Raw genomic sequence first — 20,647 nt, forward strand, 5'->3', positions numbered from 1 at the left:
GTGTATTTTATGTATGTATACCCATACAATTAAGAAGTCTTTGGATGTTTTATCTTCAAGAATAATTCAGATAATGGATTACTTGAATATCATAAACATTTAGGGTTTAACAGATTTGTTACATATAGACGCTGTATCATGGATTTAAAAGACCATAGCCAGCGGGCAGCGGCGGGCGGAACGACCGAGGGGCGGCGCGGGCTGGGCGGCGGGTGCTGGGGTCCGTGCTTCCCCGTGGTGGAGGGCTGGGGTTCGCCGGAGACGCCGGGTTGCTCCGCGTTGCCAGGTTACCGAGCGCGTGCCCCGCGCCCGCTCTTCCGCCCGGGCCGCCCTCGGCGCTGCCTGAGCCGTGGTGCGGGCTGCGCGGGGCGTCGGTTCCGCGGAAGCCTGGGTAGGGCGCTGCGTGCGGGACTCTCGTCGCTCGTGGACGGGGTGCGAGCGCGCGGCGGACGTAGGGCGCCGACCTGGGGCTCCCCGGCGCTCCGGCTCCGCTCAGGGCGCCCGCTCAGGGGCCTCCGGCGCGAGGCCCCCTTCCTGGTCAAGATGGCGGCGCCCAGGCGGACCGCGCCGAGATGAGCTGGAGCTGGGCCCGGAGAGGGACGAGTCTGCCACGCCCAGGACTTGGACCCCGGGCTGGTCTCCAGTCTCCCGGGGAGCGGCGGGTGAGTGGGCGCGGCCGCGCGTAGGTCCTTCTCGTGGGGTGGTCAGCTCTCCGTGCGTCCGCAGACTTCTTTCCTCTGATAGTCAGCTCTGGGGTGGCCCAGGTTGAAGGCGAGGGTGCTTGATTGGGGAAACCTGAGGGGTTTAAGGACTCTGTTGGGATCGTTTCAGACCCCAGCAAGAAGCTGAGCAAGTTTCCTCCTGACTCTCTTCCCGGCTAAGTTTTCTCCCTTCTCTGAAGACGCTAGCTTTTCTGAATCACTTTGTTCCCCGGGGGGATACAGTTGGTGGTTCTGACCGTGGGACGTAGGACCCGGCGCGGGGAAGCCTGAGCTGGTTCTAGTTACTTTGTTTGCAAAGCACTTGTCTTGTCTTTGGAATCTTTGTGTATGTAACCAACGTTGGGAAGAGCCAGCGTTTTCTCCTCCAAAACACTGCGAGGGGTAACTTTATACGTAAGAAACAAGTGGGCGTTCACATCCATCTCTTTTCCAACCACTGAGCCTTGGTTGTGTTTCCTTTCTTTAAGTTTGTCTCGTTTTGAAGTGATAACAAAAACAAACAAAAAAGACCATAGCCAGTTACACAAAGTATACTCTAGTCTCAGTCCTGCCATTAATTAGCTATGTTACCTTAAGTCATGTAAGTTTTCTAGGCCTCATTTTTCTCATGTGATGTTTTTTCTTTGAAAAAGTATAGTTTCTAGAAGTCTCTAATCTCTGTGTCATAGTTCAGCTTGGAGAAAACCTGTTCTTGTCCAAACTCCATGACATTGTATTTCCAGCTCCAACTTTGGACTTCGAGTGAGTTGGGGGCAACTTTTTAAGGATATTTTCACACAGGTTTTTTAGTTAATATCTGTCTAGCTGACTTGTCATACTCAGACTTTCTCCCATATTCTTTTACCAGTGTGTTCCTTAGTCATATATATGAAGACTGTTGTGGGAAAAATGACCTCCTGGGTCAGCTTACTGCATGGTCATCGACACAGGGCAGGGAGTAAGATTCTGTGGATTTTACAGAAGCAGATACAGGTTTCATTATCCATGTCCTCTCCCCTTTCATCTTACAAAAACAGCAGGCTTTTCTTGGAGAACTGCCAGATAATGCCATCCTGCCTCCTCACGGGCCCCGGGGATGAGTCGCCCAGGGACTGAACTCCAGTAAAGCAGGTGATTGGCTCATGGGTAGGCATCTGACCTCGGCTAAGTCTATCAGACTCCTCCCCAGGACTTTTCTCTCAGAGAAAAATGGAAGAATTGTCTTTTCTCTCTGGAATTTCTAAGCTGGGGAGATCCGACTCTGGGACTCCCAGTTACCATCCAGCACAAGAAGAGACTTTCTGTAAAATAAAGTCTTGCAGAGGTAAGCAGGGCTGAGCGATGGAGAGAGAGCTGGAACCCTGCTGATACTCTGGAACTTCCAGATCCAACTGTATCTGAATATGGCTGCATCCCTGAATTTCTAGTACTTGTTTGTTGAGGTGGTTGTTTTTGTTTGGTTTGTTTTTAAATTTCCTTTGACTATTTTGAATTTGTTTTCAGCCATGTGCATTTGAAAGCATCATAGCTAAAAGAGCTAATTTCCTACATTAATGTCAGGTTTGCTGAGTGGCATTCCTTAAGTGAAAAATAATATCCGCTATTTTCTTTAAATAAAATCCTTCTAGCTCAGGTTTGAGATATTCAAAACTCTGCCTCCTACCCCCCTCTTTTCCAACATTTACTATATCACCTTGAAGCATTTGTGACCACATCTTTCCCATCTAGACGCAGTTGAGAGAGAGAGCAAAGACTTCTGATATAAACTGCAACCTATACGCCTCCTACCTGGAAGCTTTAGAACATACTTGATTCTTGTCATTAAAGCAAATCTTTTGTTGTTGTCTCCAGGGCACAGAAGCATTTTCATGGCATAATGGAGTGCAAAGTACATTAAGCCTAACTCTACTTCTCACCCTCTTTTACTTTAAATAGGCAGAAAAGAACAATCTCAAAACACATTTTCCCAACAAATAAAATACATATACGATTATGTTTAGAAGACGTTTATGCAACATATACTTAGACTGATTAATTAATGGACCTTTCGCCAATTGGCACAGTAAATATGTATGTTCAATGTGCTTAATTAAAAAGAAGACAATAACATATTTTTACAGGTTAATTATCGGAGAAGAGTATTGTGCCAGCACACTTGATGCTACAGTATCTCACGTTTGACAGGTAATCTTCTTTCAATTATATTTACTGCTAAATGTTTCTTGGCTCAAGCTATTAAATTATAAGGTCAAAAGTAAAATGGTATGAAATTACAATGATAAAGGGACACATATCCCACTTTATGAGAATAGAAGTTCTAATTTCTTTTCAATACTACTAGTAGTGACCACAGTACTAATTTGAGCCCTTACTGTGAGCCCCTGTGCCCATATACATTTAGTTCTTACAGTAGTTCTGCAAAGGGCATGTAATAATCCACACTGTAAAGCTGAAGAAAGTGCTTCTCATAGCTGAAAGTCACATAGCTGGTGAGTGGCAAAGTCTAGATTCAAACTTAGAGTCGTCTGACAATGCCCAGGTTGTTGACCACTATGTACACTGCTCAATTGTTGCACCAATAAAGAAGTGCTTGAAATAATCATAGATTTGCCTGCCCTGAAACTGCAGTGATTTAAAGACATCAAAGTTGCCAGTTGCTTAACCACATCTACTTACAGTAAGAAATTACATTTTATTTCATTTCTAAAACAAGATTAATTCTGCAGGCCCATAGAAACTTGAGCACACAAATCCTACCTCCAAATGAAAGATGCTTGTTTTCCACTATTCAACAGATGGCCCTGTACAGAGGCAATAAACATATAGTAGAATCTTCATTCAAATAAATGAGAAGAGAGGTTTCTTCTTGTCCTGATTCAGTGCCCATCATTATGGATTATGATGGCTCGTCCCAAACTTTACTTCATTCACTCCACTCTTTCTACAAAACTCCAGTCATGGAATCCATCATTCAGATACATGTGCAAAGCGAAAGGACTGTATTAATACAGTTGCTGAAAGTCAAGTTGATAGAGCTCAGGAAGTACATCCTAATAAATGCAACATTAATGTTTGTGTGGGCCTTGGAGTGAGGGGTAGAAGAATTTTCAGTTTAATGGAATATTTTGCCTCTTGCTATGAAAGTGTGGCTGAATAGTCTTGTAATTGGTCATTTACAGAATCCTCCATCTCTGGGTTTCATGCTTTCTTTACTCTGCAGCTGTTGATTCCTTCTCTTGTTCTGGATGGAAGATAGCAACGAAGCCACTTCAAAGGGCTCAGCCTGCCTTTTTGTGTTATTGTTTAGATGAAGATATTTCCATTTATTAAAGCACACTATTTAAACATTTTTATCATGTTTCAAACTTGACTGTGTTCTGAAGGTATGAGCACAGGCAGACATAATGGGGGATGTTTTCCAGGAGAGAACATAGACCATACCCTTATCAAAGGAATTATCAGAATTTTCATGTATGGATTGAGAATCAAATTCTGGAGTTAGACCTGAATTTAAATTCATACTCACAACTTATTACCAGTCTCATCTTGATCAAACGGTTACCACACTTCTCATCAATTTCCTTATCTTTGAAAGCGGAATAAGAGAAGTATGCCTGGTGGAGTTACACATAAAGCTCATCTGATAGAATATTCATAAGGATTTTGCACAAAATATACATGGAAATATTTTAGCACCGAGTTTAGCATGCGATTCGTCTTCGATACGTTTAAGAGCTATTATTTTATTATTATTATGCTATCATTAAATATCACTATTACTTAAATGTCATTATTGCTAAAATTGCTGTAAAACTACCGCAGTAACCCATGATGAATTCCCCTCTTCTGTTTCCTTTGTTTAAATGGAAAATATATATATAAATCTAGACAGAGAACACGTTAGTGATCCTGTTCAGTGGAGTGAGAATTTCCATGGCACTGATTAAAACAAATCCTGAATTGCATGGACTTAAGATAGCAGAGAGGGGCTTCCCTGGTGGCGCAGTTGTTGAGAGTTCGTGACCCGATCCGGGAAGATCCCACATGCTGCGGAGCGGCTGGGTCTGTGAGCCATGGCTGCTGAGCCTGCGCGTCCGGAGCCTGTGCTCCGCGACGGGAGAGGCTGCAACAGTGAGAGGCCCGCGTACCGCAAAGAAGAAAAAAAAGATAGCAGAGAGGCTAAGAGATTTGAAGTTAGACATCCCCAAGTGTGAATTCTACTGTGACCCTCTTCTAGCTCTAGAACCTTGAGGAAGTTACTTAAACTTTCTGAGCTTTACTACTAGTTTCCTCATCTGTATCTTTTTCAGGACTATTTATCAAGGATCTTCCTGTTCTCTATGCTTGGACGTATCACTGAATAAATTAGACAAGAGCCTTTGCCTGCGTGCTCCTTCTTGCATGCTTTCTCCCTCCTTACACTCTCGTGTGGAAACGGATGTTATAAATAAATTCTATGCTTGTCACAAGTTGATGGGCGCCACGGGATAAGGAAAAGGATGTGAAGCTCACTGAAGAGGCTTGGGTTGGGAGTGCTGGAGGAGTGTACAGGTAGGTTCTGATTTTAAATAGGGTAGTCAGGGTGGATTTTATAAGTTGACATTTGAGCAAAGACTTGAAGTGAGGGAGTTGTCAGAATGTATGATGGGGAGACCACTCCCTGGGAGCAAGAATAACCAGTCCCAAAACTCTAAGGCAGAAATATGCCGGGCAGCTTGGAGGAATATCAAGGAGGCCACCCTGGCTGACTTAGTCAGTGGGGAGGAAGAGACAGCAGGACGGCTGGAGGTCGGATATGTGATGGGATGGATTGGGTAAGTCCTGGGAGGCCATCACATGCATTGTGTCTTTTACTCTAAATGTAGGCAGCCAGGGGCGGGATTTTAGCCGAGGTGTGGCATGAACTGTCTCTTGTTTGAAAAGCATAACTCTATCTGTGGCCTTGAGGATGTGGGGAGAGAGTGGAGTCAGGGAGAATCTCGGGAGGCGACTACAGGATCCTCGAGGTCTATGTTGGTGGCCTGCACCAGGCTGCTAGCGGCTGGTAATTCTCAGAAGTGGCACATTGGGAAGGTTGTGACAGCATTTCGTGGTAGATTGAATGCAAGAATGGAAAGGAAGAGGGGGTCAAGGGTGAATTCGAGATTTAGGGCCTGGGGAACTGGAAAGGTGTGGTTACTGTCACCTAAGATTTAGGGCCTGGGGAACTGGAAAGGTGTGGTTACTGAAAAAGTTTGGGGTAGAGCATGTTTGGGGGATTAAAGACCAGTTTTGGAGGTATAAGATTTGAGACGTTTTCGTGACGTCCAAGTAGAGATGCTGAGTACACAGTTGGATACACAAGTCTGCAGTTCTGAAGAAAGGTCTAAACTAGAGATACACTTTAATACAATGGAGATATTAAGAACAATTATATGGAAGCGCTATTTTAAAGATAAAATGAAGTAATGCAATTAGCACTCTGTCTTCTCAAAACATTTAATAACTGTTAGCTAAAATAATTACCTGAAATGAAAAAATACCTATAGTTTGTTTTGTTGTTTGCAGTAAAAGTGAAGAAAATGTCACAATTATTTTAATAGTATTTGTGACACAGTAGTTTTAGTTAAGACACCATGACTACAAACATTTACAATAAACCTTTCAGTCTCCTACTTTTCACTCTGATAGGGTACTTGGAACCATATTTTGTAAGGTTTAAGTTAGTTGTCATAGGGTACCTCTTTAATTAGAAGTAATTCTGAACTGTCTAGTTCCATGCAGTTTTATATACATATATGTATAATTATTGTTTTATGATTTATCAAACTCAGTTGAAAATTTGCATCTCTGATATACATTAGAATTTAAGCATTTGCCCAGGTATTCAAGGAAAAAAATGCACTTGTCTTGTAATTTCCATAGGGGTACTTGCTTTCACATCTTCCCTTCACTTTGCAATCGAAAACATGGCAGGGGAAATATTATCTTACTGGTCTTTGAGTTCCCCTTAGCTCTCTGCACGTCCTTAAACAGCCTTTGTGGCTTAACCAAAATTCTCTTCCATCTTCATTCCGCTAACAGATATTGGTCTAAGCATGTACTTATACTAAAAAATGCATGACCACGTTGTCTGTACACATCTATAATTTTATGTTAACACTATCATTATGTAAGCTATACTTTAATTGTAATTATAACAGATTTTATGTCAACACACATCCATTTCTAGTGTTCATCTGGTGTTCAAGGGGAGAGCAGCATGTCGTAAATTTTATCAAAATATAACATCTGGAGAATAGAACAGAGGGTAATTGTGTAATTCTGTATTCACTCTAATTAAGTTCAGTGGAGTTGGCATAATAGAATTAAGATGAAAAAAAAAAAAGACATGGAGGTACCATGGCTGCCTCTCCCAACACACCCTTTTCGTATCCGAGAGCAGAGACTCAGCACCTTTCTGTACAGAAATGGAGACAGGAAGAGGCCAGAGGATGAATGACAGGCCCGAATGAGGTGGAACTTTGAAGAGCAACATGGAAATGAAATACTTCTTTTGTATTTGGTAGGTGGGGAAAATGTACCAGCGTGTATGCCTACTGGGACCACGTTTTCCAGAACAGTTAAGCCCAGTGTCAACTATGCTGTCCCACCTTCCTCGTAAGTAGGAACATACTGTTACTTGAATCTTTGCTTCCTGTTTCTTGATACCTGGTTGAGAGGATTATCACAGGAACTGCATCTTGTTAGCAAATACACTGTTTTGAAATGATTGACACTCACTGAAGAGTGGCAACTCCAAGCTTGCTCTCTCTTGATCTTGGACTATTTAAGTCTGGAGTGCAGGAGTGGGTTATGGGGAAAGACCATTGGAATTCTTATGTCTTCAGCATAATGGTTATAGCGTAATGGTTAGGAGTGTAGGTGCTGGTTCAAATCTCTGCTTTCCACTTGCTAACCATATGAGCTTGGGCAATTTACCTGATTACCTGAACCTCAATACTCCTGCCTATAAAATGATGTTAATAATATTTCATCCCCATAGACTTGTTTTCAATGTTAAAATGAAGTCACTTACACCAAGCACTTAATACAATGCCTAGAGCATAGTAAAGTCTATTATTATCACTATTACTACTACTACTACTATTATTATTATTACTATCACGATGCCAGGTGCTATTTTTCCTATGCCTTATTCCATTATCTTCTGCCCTGTCCCCCCATTTCTGTCTTGTTTCTGTACAAGGGTAGGTTTGTCACAGAGCATTTTCTTTCCCTAGTGTCTGACTCTTAGTCATCAAGGTGACTGGTCCACGACCCGGCATTCATTGCTGCTCGTTGAAGCAACCCATTTTGAGAAGGGGAGTTGGATATTGATGCCAAGTTGGGTCAAGGAGAGAGAATTTTCTCTCTTCTGCACTCAGAGAGCTAAGTGAAATATTCAGGCCTCAGAAGGAGAATCAGGCAAAGGGCAACATGCTTAATTTCATACCTTAGTGATTCAGAGCAAGTCAGACAGGCTGGATTTGAACTCATTTCCGTCATGTACTGACAACGGGATCTTAGGTGCTTTTGTAACCCGTCTGAGGCTCAGTCAACATCTGAAAGAGACGAATAACATTATCAGGACCTGGCGTATAGCCTCGTTGTAATAAGTGAGTAAATCCTTTTAAAACGTTCAGCACGTTGTTTGGCATATAAACACTTAATAAAATTTAGCTTCTTTGACTACTACCGCTGCTAATATTATTAAGTAGCTGAGCAGATCCGAGGCCCATTTTTTTCTTAGATTGCACATAATCATTTGGACAACGAGCTCACACTGATCAACCGTTGCTTATATATAAACCCCCATGAACCCAAAGGTGCTTTAACTCTCTCCCAGTCAGAGCCTGTTCTGGGGGCAGAAGCAACACCGGCACTACCCCCGTCATCTTTGCCTTTATTGTCACTACACTCGCCTGCCGTACTGAGCACTTTCTGTTTGCCAGGCACCAAGTTTAGCCCTGCGTATGCACTATAGCATATAGTTCTCACACTCAGGTGGGAGACATTATCATCATCCCCAATTTTCAGATAAAGTCGCCGAGGTGCTGGAAAGGTAAGAAACTTGACCCACAGCAAGAGATGGAGCCGGAGTATTCAAACCCTTCTCTCTGACCTCAAGAACCCTTAAATATTAGCATACTACTACATCCTGGTAAGAAAATCTGCTTCCAGCCACTCTGGTGAGAGTAGAAATGATTCTCAGTCCCCACATTCCTCTATTGCCCATGCCACCCTAGCCTCAGGACTAGGGGGAAAAGGAAGTGATCTCTTCAAAGAGCAGCCAAAGGGAACCTACTCCCTTCTGCCTTTTCGTAATCAACTAACCAATATTTTATTTCCTTCTTAAGAGTCCGCACATGTTCCTTTTGGTACTTAGCTTGGCCTTTTAGAATTCTGACATTCTGTACGTGACTCATCCACTGTATTTCATGTTAATTTATTGAGGTCAAGTATAGGGTCTTACTCATCCTGAAGTCCAGTTATCCCCTGTCACATCTAACTCTGTTCTTTTCTTCTTGTAGGACATCTGCAGATATTTATTTGAATTTTGTTGAATTGTTCTCATCAATAGTACATTAAAAGTTATACAGAAAGTGCTTTCTTATAAGGAAAACCATCTAAATAGATTTCTAGCTCTTTACTTTTTATAGCACTGTTGTAGAGATTATAGATCTCCAGGTAATATTTTTTAGATAGAGTTCTTCATATCGTCTTATTTTTACATATAACGATAAATCTGAATTTTCTCTATCAAACCTCCGAGACTTCACCGGCTTGTAACTTAGCTTGTTGATTATGTGTTGCTGACTTTTCCATTTACAATGATATTTGATCCTGGTAAGGTTGGGGCTGGGTGGGAAGGTACATCTTAAGGCCATAAATTGGTTTTGTAGAGAACTAACATAAAGATCTAAAGTCTCATCATATTTCTGCAGAACTCATGAATCATTTTATTATAATTCCATTCATTCAGGGAGTATAAAACCATTTTCAAATTGTTATTCCTAATTTGTTCATCTTCTCTTCCTTAGTCGTAGTGAGAAGAGAGCAGGCTGAATGGAAGAAAGTCATTATGACCACTGGGGCCACTAGGGTAGGCATCAGTCCCAGAGGTTTGTTTTCATCTCTCCGCTATTAATATTGACTAATGTCTTGAGTGCTTACTTGGTGCAAATTACTTAGCCGACCATGGCAAATGGATTGTGTCATTTCATCCCCTGATAGTCATACAATTAATGTATGTATTATTATGATATCCCATAATGCATACATGGAACAGAGCCTCAGAAGTAGTTATTTGCTCACGAAAATATGGTAGATGTGGAATTTGGACTCAGGTCCGATAGACTCCTAAGTCACTCCTAGTGATTTTTACCACTAAATTAAAGTTGTATACCTCGGGAGAGTAGATAGTTTCTAAAATTTCCTCAGCTCTAACGTTTTATAATTAAATTTTTGTCTGATGGCAAGCTTAACAGTTAAGATGGGTAGGAAGGAATGCCAGCCTGTTGAATGGAATTTCCCTGAAATAAGCCTGTTTTATGACACCAGTTCACTCATTCATTCACTCAGCATGTATTGAATGTTTGCTCTGTGCAAAGGCATTTTAGGCATCACAGTGGAGTGAGCGCCCCTTCCATAGACTCTCCTGCAGCACTCAGAGAAGTCTTGGACTGGTTTGCCTGTTATGGAATGGAGCTTGGTGATAGAAGCCTGGTTTGTCCTCCACTGATAAAACTAAGACATACTCATATGAGTGTATAGGCATCTTGAAGCCGTGAGATAGTAACACACATGAATCTTACCAATTTGCCTGGGATTAATGATATAAAGGCTTTGGATTTGGGTATGGAAAACGGGTGCAATTATGGGTGTGTTGGTTCTACATATATATGGACATCACGTGTCATCAGCCTGCAGCTACCTGCCCGTTCCTCACTACTCCTTTTCACAAACCAACCAAGTACCTTCTTGTCTCTCCTGTGGATAAGCTCTCGACAGTGGCACTAGGGCCTCCCTCAATAAGTACATCATTGGCTAAACCAGTGGTTTCTCAGATATGCTCATTGAACAACCCTTAAGGTGGATTGACATTCCACTGCCTAGAATAGAATATGGTATTCTTTAGAAATCGGGGGGAAAAAATAGGCCACCAGATGTACTTTCTTTAATTTAAATTGTTTATATATATATATATATGAATGAACAATTGTTATATATGTGTATGTATACTCATATATATGAATGATTTAAAATTGAAGAGATATATATACACACACACACATATATATATATGTATATTTAAATTTTGGCTTCTGGTAGCAAGTAGTAAATTAAATTATTAGCAGATCCATACTGCAGGGAAATAACCAATCAGATTTCATTCAGTAGCTTGCTTTTTTGTAGATTTATGGTTGTGATTTTATATCTACAGGTATGTTTGCTGAAGAAAATATTTCTACCACTTTACACAAAATTAAATTCATTTAATACCAATGCGGCATGTCTCAAATGTCTTAATACAGTTTTAATCTTTAATCGCATCAGAAGTATGAAATTAGAAACATACCCCAAAATCATTTGAAGGTATAATTACTTTCATTTCCCTTATACTTTTGAGACTTTTGAAAAATAAGTATTTAGTTGTACTTATCTGTTTCTGTCTCTCTAAGGATAGCAAACACTGAAACACAATTCTTTTTAAAAGTCAATATTAAAAATATATTGTCCAAGATGATCAAAACTAAGGAAGTGGCAAAGAAATTCAAAAATTTAAACTTTCAAAGGGTGCTTTTTTTGTGAATGTGTAGTACTTGTTCTTCTGAAGGAATTACTCTTTTAAAAAATTTAATTAACTTATTTTTTATTGAAGTATACTTGGTCTACAGCGTTGTGTTAATTACTGCTGTACAGCAAAGTGACTCTGTTCTACATATGTATATACATTGTTTTTCATATTCTTTTCCATTATGGTTTATCACAGGATATTGAATATAGTTCCCTGTGCTATATAGTAGGACCTTGTTGTTTAGCCAATCTATATATACCAGTTTGCATCTGCTAATCCCAAACTCCCAGTTCATCCCTCTCCCACCTGCTTCCCCCTTGGCAGCCACCAGTCTATTCTCTGTGTCTCTGATTCTGTTTCTGTTTCATAGATAGGTTCATTTGTGTCATATTTTAGATTCCACATATAAGTGGTATCATGGTATTTGTCTTTCTCTTTCTGACTTACTTTGCTTAGTATGATAATCTCTAGTTGCATCCATGTTGCTGCTGCAAATGGCATTATTTCATTCTTTTTTTTATGGCTGAGTAGTATTTCATTGTATATATGTACCACATCGTCTTTATCCATTCATCTGTTGATGGACATTTAGGTTGTTTCTATGTCTTGGCTATTGTGAATATTGCTGCTGTGAAGATCAGGGTGAATGTGTCTTTTTGAATTATAGTTTGGTCTGGATATACGCCCAGGAGTGGGATTGCTGGATCATATGGTAGGTCTATTTTTAGTTTTCTGAGGAACCTCCACACTGTTTTCCACAGTGGCTGCACCAACTTACATTCCCACCAACAGTGTTGTAGGAGGGTTCCCTTTTCTCCACACCCTCTCCAGCATATGTTATTTGTAGACTTTTTAATGATGGCCATTCTGACTGGTGTGAGGTGGTACCTCATGGTAGTTTTGATTTGCATTTCTTTAATAATTGGCAGCGTTGAGCATCTTTTCATGTGCCTATTGGCCATCTGTATTTCTTCTTTGGAGAAATGTCTCTTTAAGTCTTCTGCCTCTTTTTTTGATTGGGTTGTTTGCTTTTATTGTCATCGAGTTGTATGAGCTGTTTGTATATTTTGGAAATTAAGCCCTTGCTGGTCGCATCATTTGCAAATATTTTCTCCCATTCTGTAGGTTGTCTTTTCATTTTGTTTATGGTTTCCTTTGCTGTGCAAAAGCTCGTAAGTTTGATTCGGTCCCCTTTGTTTATTTTCATTTTTATTTCTATTGTCTTGGGAGACTGACCTAAGAAAACATTGGTATGATTTATGTCAGAGAATATTTTGCCTGTGTTCTCTTCTAGAAGTTTTATGGTGTCATGTCTTATGTTTAAGTCTTTAAGACATTATGAGTTTATTTTCGTGTATGGTGAAAGGATGTGTTCTAACTTCACTGGTTTATATAAGGCTGTCCAACTTTACCAACACCACTTGAGGAAGAGCCTGTCTCTTTCCCATTATATATTCTTGCCTCCTTTGTCAAAGATTAATTGTCAAAGATTAACTGAGGTGTGTGGGTTTATTTCTGGGCTCTGTATTCTGTTCCATTGATCCATATGTCTGTTTTTGTGCCAATACCATGCTGTTTTGATTACTGTGACTTTGGAGTACTGGCTGAGTCTGGGGTGGCTATGCCAACGTTGTGCTTTTTCTTCAGGATTGCTTTGGCAATTCTGGGTCTTTTATGGTTCTGTATGAATTTTAGGATTATTTGTTCTAATTGCGTGAAAAATGTCATGGATAATTTGATAGGGATCGCATTAAATCTGTAGATTGCTTTGGGTAGTATGAGCATTTTAATGGTATTAATTCCTCCAACCCAAGAACATGTGATGTCTTTCCATTTCTTTGAATCATCTTCACTTTCCTTTATTAATGTCTTACAGTTCTCAGCGTATAAGTCTTTTGCCTTCTTGGTGAGGTTTATTCCTAAGTATTTTATTTTTGGGGTTGTGATTTTAAAAGGCATTGTTTTTTTACATTCCCTTTCCGATATTTCATTGTTGGTATAAAGAAATGCAACCAATTTCTGTAGGTTAATCTTGTATTCTGCTACCTTGCTGAATTCGTTTATCAGTTGTAGTAGTTTTCATGTAGAGTCTTTAGGGTTTTCTATATATAGTATCATATCATCTGCATCTAATGACAATTTTACCTCTTCCTGAAGGAATTAATCTTGAAGTTCTACTAAGACTTTTGGGATACCTGTTTTAATGAGCCACTACTTCCTGCCTGAGATTGCACTATGCACCAGAGATTCTAGAATTAGCATAATAAAACGAATAATGCAAACAACAGCAACAAATCTTCACAAACCTTCCTTGCAAGGAAGTAGAGTCCACTGGAAAAACAGACAAGTGAAACACACATTCAAAATGGCAGTGATTCTCAAACATTTATGTTTTGAGACATAAAACATGAAAAATCATGACAAGCATGATAACCAGGGCAATTACTAGAGCCCTTCTCCAGCTGGTCAGGTGTAAGGTCCTGTAACTCTTTTTTGGTGAATGCCTCCAGGAGAGTCTGAGACAGATGTTCTCAGTTGTCGTCAACCTTTAGTGTGCATCAGATTTGCCTGAGAATATTGTTAAAACACAGATTGCTGGGCTCCAGTGCCAGAGTTCTAACCAGTTCCCAGGTGTGGCTGATATTGCTGGCCCAGGGACCACATTTTGAGAACCACCTTTCAAAACTCTGCAGTATGCGGTTGTGTGTGTTGTGAATGAGACGGGCCCAGAGAACCAAAGGAGGGCAAAGGGACTCTGCCCTAAATTAGTCAAAGGTAACAATAGCAGCTAGAATTGATTGACCCAAGAAAAAATTATAAGAACTTTACCTGCATGTGCTCATTGAATCCTTTCAGTAAGGTACATAGGTGCTACTTAGTGTTCCTCTTTTACAGGGGTGTCCAGAGAAGGTAACTACTTTGCCCACGTCCTAAACTGGTAAGTAACAGATTAAGAATTCAAGTCTAGGAAGTCTGATTCCAGAGCCCACACCTCTACCCTTTCTGCATGTAGAGAGGAGTAAAGGGTTGTCAGTGAAGCCTTCCTGGGGGTCCTGGCCTCTGAGTGTAGATAGAAGGATGAGTGGACATAAAGATCATTATTTGTGTGTGGTGGGGGTAGGGGAGGAAGTATGAGGGCTTCCAGAAGAGCCCGCCCTCCCCATGCATCTGCTATAAGCAAGTCTGATGATCAGGAGTCCGGAACATGAGTATGACTATGGGATACTGAGAAGGGTTCTAGAACCCTGAGGTGAGAGTTCTGGATCAGTTAGTAGGTAACAGAAAGTGAATGAGTGATTTACCTTACTTTCCACGGGTAGCAGGAAGTTTGGAGATAGACCCTCTAGCGTTAGTCCAGCTGCTGAAGGGCATCACCAGGGGACTGGGTTGCTTCGCTGTTCCAGCTTCCACATCTCTAGCATGTCCACATAGCTTCAAAGTGACCCCAGAATCTCCAATAGTGTTCCAACAATTTGGGCAGGAAGAAAGAAAAGGAAAAAAAAAAGAAATTAGGTAAGAAAAAAAAGGCAGTGTCTAACTCAGAGAGCAAATATTTTACCACAGATGGTCAACAGACTTGCACTTAGATCTCATCAGCTCGGATTTTAAACTGGCCACCTTAGCCTTAAGGATAATGGGGTCTCCTAAACCAGGGCTCTGATAGTAAGGAATAAGGAGAGAGTGGTACTGCTTAGCAGTGCCTGCTGTCCCAAACAAATATCCCCAAACTATTTTTTTTTATTCTATATTTTACTTTAAAGAATGGAGGTGAAACATTATGTATCTGTAAATAGCCTTTTAGAAAGGGTACAATTATATAGTTATACAACCCCCTGGAGGGCTCCTTTCTTCTAAAATCTCTTTAAAAACTGTTCAAGGTTAAGGACATTTTTATCTTAATTTAGTAACTTGCAGTCGATTATCTTGGAATGACATCCTCTCTCTGCAGATGTTCTGTCAGGCTTTAGAAAATTCTAGAAGTGGACAGAGAAGTGTTATGGTACATGTATTTGCAATATGCACGTCTTTGAAATGAAATCCATTTAGGGACCAAAAGGCATTTCATGTCTTTGCTATACATTTTCACATATTTGCCTTTCCAGAATTCCTTTGAGCAAATCTGTTCAATGTAACCCATCCGTTTCTCCCATCTGAATTCTTTATTACTAAACATTCTTCAGTATGCTCTCACTCCCCTCTGTCAAAGGCGTTTCTCTGGGTCCTCACCCTTCTCATCTCATATGTGAATGCGTATCTTAAACTGAAGCAACAGTCTGCTATGACTTCTCCATAGCTTGAAGAACCCGTCTTTGTGGGGAAAAAAGTAGACTTACTAACTTAAAAGGTAAAATGCATGCAATGTTTCTGAGAATTAAAAACTAAGATAACAACATAAGCAATGGAAAAAACTTACAGTGGATCCTTTGCAAAGACTTTATTTTACAGAGAAGGCAACTGAGGTTTAAAGAAAAAATGCGTTAGTTAAACACTAAATAATAAACCTTAAACCTCAGTGGAGCAACACACGGACAGTTCATTTCTCACTCACTCAGGAGTGTAGTATGGACTTTGGTGGTCTGCGGGTCAGTTTTCTGCTCAGTTATTCAGGGACCCACCACCTTCATCAAGTGGCTCTACGTTTGTCCTAAAAAGGAAAGGAGAGAGGAAGCTGCGAGCTACAATTATCAACTCGTTATCCTTCAGACATAAACTCTTCAGGTCACCCCTGGTCACATTCTTTGGGATAGAACCATACCCAGATGCGAGCGGAGATGGAGAATGTTGCTCCTATCTTGGTCCTAGTGACGCCTCTACATGCTGGAGGAGCTAATTAAAGTGTAGTCAACAGCTCGTTGTTTCTGCCACAATGAGTGATTAGCCTAAGACTGTGGATTAATTATGTGTGTGTGTCACATATACATATAATACACACAAACATATATATGTGTGTGTATATATACATTTTTTTAGCATGAGTTGACACATGGGGGCTTCTGCCGTATCAAAAGAGTACAAACTGCCTCTTGTTGCTTTTTCTTAATTGAAGTTGACTACTACTATCTATTTCCCTTCATTTTGCTACCTCCCCCCCGCCTTTCAGTATTATATGAAAATTCTGAAAGAAAGAATTTCAAAGTTTCCAGTGCTTTTAAAGGTAATAGAATACTCAGACCTTAACAATTTTCCTGTGTGAAACTTTTGCCAGACTAAAATAGTTAACTTATGAAAAGTAAATTTAGATTGATACAAAAGAGAAAATAAGCTGATTTTTTTTTTACACAAATGCCCTGAGCCAGGGTGGAAAATAAATGGAAAACTGGAGGAATTTAGATCCTTTTGTTGTAAATTTAAATATTTTTAATTGTAAAAATAATACAGGCTCATTGCAGAAACTCCAAAATTGAAAGGACTTAAAGAAAAAAGGAAAAATAACTCAAAATCCCATTTCTGATAAATCATCTCTGTAACATTTTTGAGGGTATCTTTGGAAACTTTTGTGACGGGGTGCATATAAATACAATGCAAGTATAAAATACCTTTAATTATTATATCAAACTACAAAACAGTTCTATAACATTTTTATTTAGTAATATAAGTATGATTACTCATCACCTAATAAAAATCTGCAGCATCATTTTTCATGGTTGAACAGCATTCTATTATTTATTTAACCAGTCCCTACTGTTCAACATTTAGATTATTCCTGTTTTGCTTTGCAAAACAATGAGACAAGCATCCTTGTTCATATGTCTTTGAGCATTTGTTTATTTCCTTAGAATGGACTTCTAGAACTTGAATGGCTGGTTGTCAGTTCTGGTACATACTGACATATTGTCTTCCAGAAAGGTTACCGTGCTTTTTATTTCTACCAAGAATTTAACATCCAGTGTGGTTTCTTACACACACTCATCAGTACCAGTATTATCAATATCAATACCAGTATTACCAAGTTTTTTAAAACTTTGTCATTCTAGTCAGTACAATATGACACCTGAATTATTTTATTTGTATTTCTTTGATTAATAATAGCAAGGTTGAACATATTTGCATATCTTTATTGGCTGTTAATACTTTTTAGTTTGTGACTTTATGACATCCATTTTTCATTGATGTATAACAACCTTTTATATATCAATGTGTTTATTTTGTTGTTTGTTGTAAATGCAATTTTTTTCTCTTCATTTATTAATTTTTATTTTGTGTGTGTTGAACTGCTTTAATACTGTCAAGTCCATTCAAAAACCCTTTAATGAACACAACAAATGTGGAAAATCAGTCATTCTCCTGCATTTTGTAATCAATTTATTTCCTTTTGGGCAGTACGGAAATGTAAGTTCTTATTTCATCTTATGGTTGGAAAGAATCTATTCCCTCAGAAAGGGATTATAGTCTCCATGATGCAGTAATGGGAGATTTTATAGGGTAGGCAGGGTCTACAGAAGAAAAAACCCTAAATCACACTCCATTGGTGGTTGCCTTATTTATAAAAATGGCGTTTGAGGTTGTGTGACTGCCATCAGGTAAGCAAAATTAATTTTTAGCATGAAGTACTCCTATCAGCAAGAACAGCCTAGGATAGGCTAGCAGTAAGAAGTGAGGGGTTATGGGATTGGGGCATAGCCTCTGTTTCCTCCAATGCAGCTGGAAATTTAAACTCTGGGGCTCCTGCTTGATCCAATCAGCCCAGCTAGTATGTGTTGCCAGGTAGGGTGAGTAGACTCAGAAGTACAAGAGCTCATCCTTGGTCCCCTCTGGAAATGAGCAGAGAATACTGTGTCAAGCAGAGGTGATCAGTCCATGGTCTGGAGACTTGGATCTCCTCACATAGTCCTTAAAGTCAGGGTGAGACAAAATGCCAATACAAATCATATTGATGACAGTATCAATGAGGTGACATTGAGTCCTTTGACCCAACGTGTGTCTGCAGTGTGCCATCCGTTAGTAAATGGGCAAAGCCATTTGACAGATCTATCTGATACAATGAATGAATCTGACACTCATATTTTGAAAAACTGAAACTATCCATTTGTCAAGAACAGTGGCTACTTGTTCTGCTTTATTCCCCCTGGTAGAACTAGGTGACATTGCAGGCAGTAAGACGTTCCGGCATTTCACCCTGGAGTAGCCCCAAAACTGAAGAAGCTGTCTTATCAGTAGTTAGCTCCTTGTCACCAAGAATATTAAAGTAGATTTGTATGATTAGCAAATTAAAGAGACTGTAGTGCCTACCACTACTGTATTCACTAAGGCACCCAAGTTATTCTAAAGAAATCCTAATAATACATTAGGACCGTTTTGAATATTTTTATTTGATTAGCCGTAATCTTCTAGTTTATAACATCCATCACCATTTTGACCACTGAAACTTGGCCTTCTTTTCTTACAGCCTAGCCCTGTGGTCTTGGGCTAATCACTAACCCGCTTAGATACAACTTTCTTCTCTATGAAATAGAAACAATATTATATGCTTTGAAGGACTGCAGGAAGGTGAGCTGTAATGTTTATCAAGTGCCTAGTAAGTAGCCTGGCCCATAATAAATACTTGGCTAATTGTAGATGTTAGTTTCATTTTTAGTTTCATTTCCAAACATTGCTCTTTACTTTTGGAACTCTAAAATTTGTTTTGAGAGTGGAGGACTTGTTGTTTGGATTCCTCCAACCCTTTCTGTATATTCTGTACTTCTATCCCTACATCATTTATATTAATGGAATAAATGATCTTTGGTCTGGTGATTCCAAGGTGACGAGGAGCTAAGTGGAGGTTCAGTATACACCTGGAAGTATGTATTTTCATGCCCAGTGCAAATGTGGGAAAGGCATTATTCCCACATTATAAAGGGGGTAAAGACCTCCAACTTGAGGAGACTCTGGGTTGAGAGATGAGAGATTTACAGGTACTGTGTTTATCCTACAGGGTACCACAGGGGCTTTTATGTTCTGTAGCAAGAATTTGCACCTTATACCCTTGTAGTTAGAAGCAAAGCATACCACATAACTAATATCTAGTAAGCATTAGAGTTAGAATAAATACCATTTATTTAACGTTTCCTTTGTGTTAAGCATTTTACAGTTACAACATATGGATGGATACTATATTGTAATGGTTAAGAGTGTAGTTTTTTGAACTGGATAATCCTGGATTGGAGTCTCATCTTTATTACCTCTTTTTTTTTTCTGTTTTATTGAGGTATAATTGACAAAATTGTAAGATAGTCAAAGAGTATATCATGATGATTTGATATACATATCTGTTGTAAAAGGATCCTTCCCATCACGTTAATTAATACATCTAACAGCTCATGACACCTTTTTCCTTTTTTTCTTTTTTTGGTGAGAACACTTAAGTTCTATTCTCTCAGAAAATGTTAGTTATACAATACAGTATTATTGACTGTAGTAACTATGTTATACAGTAGATCCTCAGACCTTATTCATCCTGCAGCTGAAAGTTTGTACCCTTTTACCAGTCTTCTCCTCTTTTCCCCACCCACGCCCCAGCCCCTGGCAACCAGTTTTCTACTCTGTTTCTATGAGTGTGGCTTTTTTTCTTTTTAGATTCCATATATAAATGATATCATTCGTATTTATCCTGTCTGGCTTATTTCATCAGCATAATGTACTCCTGTTTCATCTATATTGTCACAAATGAAAGGATCTCCTTCATTTTTTTAAGGCAGAATAATATTCCATTACCTCTTAAATGAGTGACTGTTGGTACATTGTTTACACTTTCTAAGCCTCAGGGTTTCTTTTCTTCTGTAAAAAGAAAATATATATATATATATATATACACTAACAGGTTATTTTCTGATATGTGGAATGTTTGTTGAATCAACAAATAATTAGTTGAGATCATAAATGTGACACTTAGCATTGTATTAACATTTATTAATACTCTCCCTGTTAATTTCTACAATAAATTGTATAATAAGTAACAATAATAATAGTACTACTAGTAGTTTTAGAAAATGCATAGGATGTGCCAGGCATCATATACTGTACTACCCTCCTTCATGTGTACCACAAGTTACATGTGGATATCATCTTCCACGTTGTTTCCTTTAAAGAAAATTGAAGCTCGGCAAGATTGAGTAGCTTGCTCCAGATGTGAACTCAGGTCTGAATC

At 39.4% G+C, this 20,647-nt stretch overlaps 1 protein-coding gene across 1 annotated transcript in view; it reads left to right on the forward strand.

Moving 5' to 3' along the window:
* The first annotated feature begins 138 nt into the window (after positions 1-138).
* The window catches only part of LOC125960867 (uncharacterized), a 148,223-nt gene continuing 127,714 nt past the window's right edge, over positions 139-20,647 (forward strand). The window contains exons 1-3 of the mRNA XM_049696185.1: positions 139-220; positions 348-662; positions 7,250-7,340. Coding sequence (XP_049552142.1) covers positions 139-220; positions 348-662; positions 7,250-7,340 — 488 coding nt within the window. The remainder of the gene's footprint in view (positions 221-347; positions 663-7,249; positions 7,341-20,647) is intronic.

This window comes from Orcinus orca, chromosome 13 (genome assembly GCF_937001465.1).
Source record: "Orcinus orca chromosome 13, mOrcOrc1.1, whole genome shotgun sequence".
Classification (NCBI taxonomy): domain Eukaryota; kingdom Metazoa; phylum Chordata; class Mammalia; order Artiodactyla; family Delphinidae; genus Orcinus; species Orcinus orca.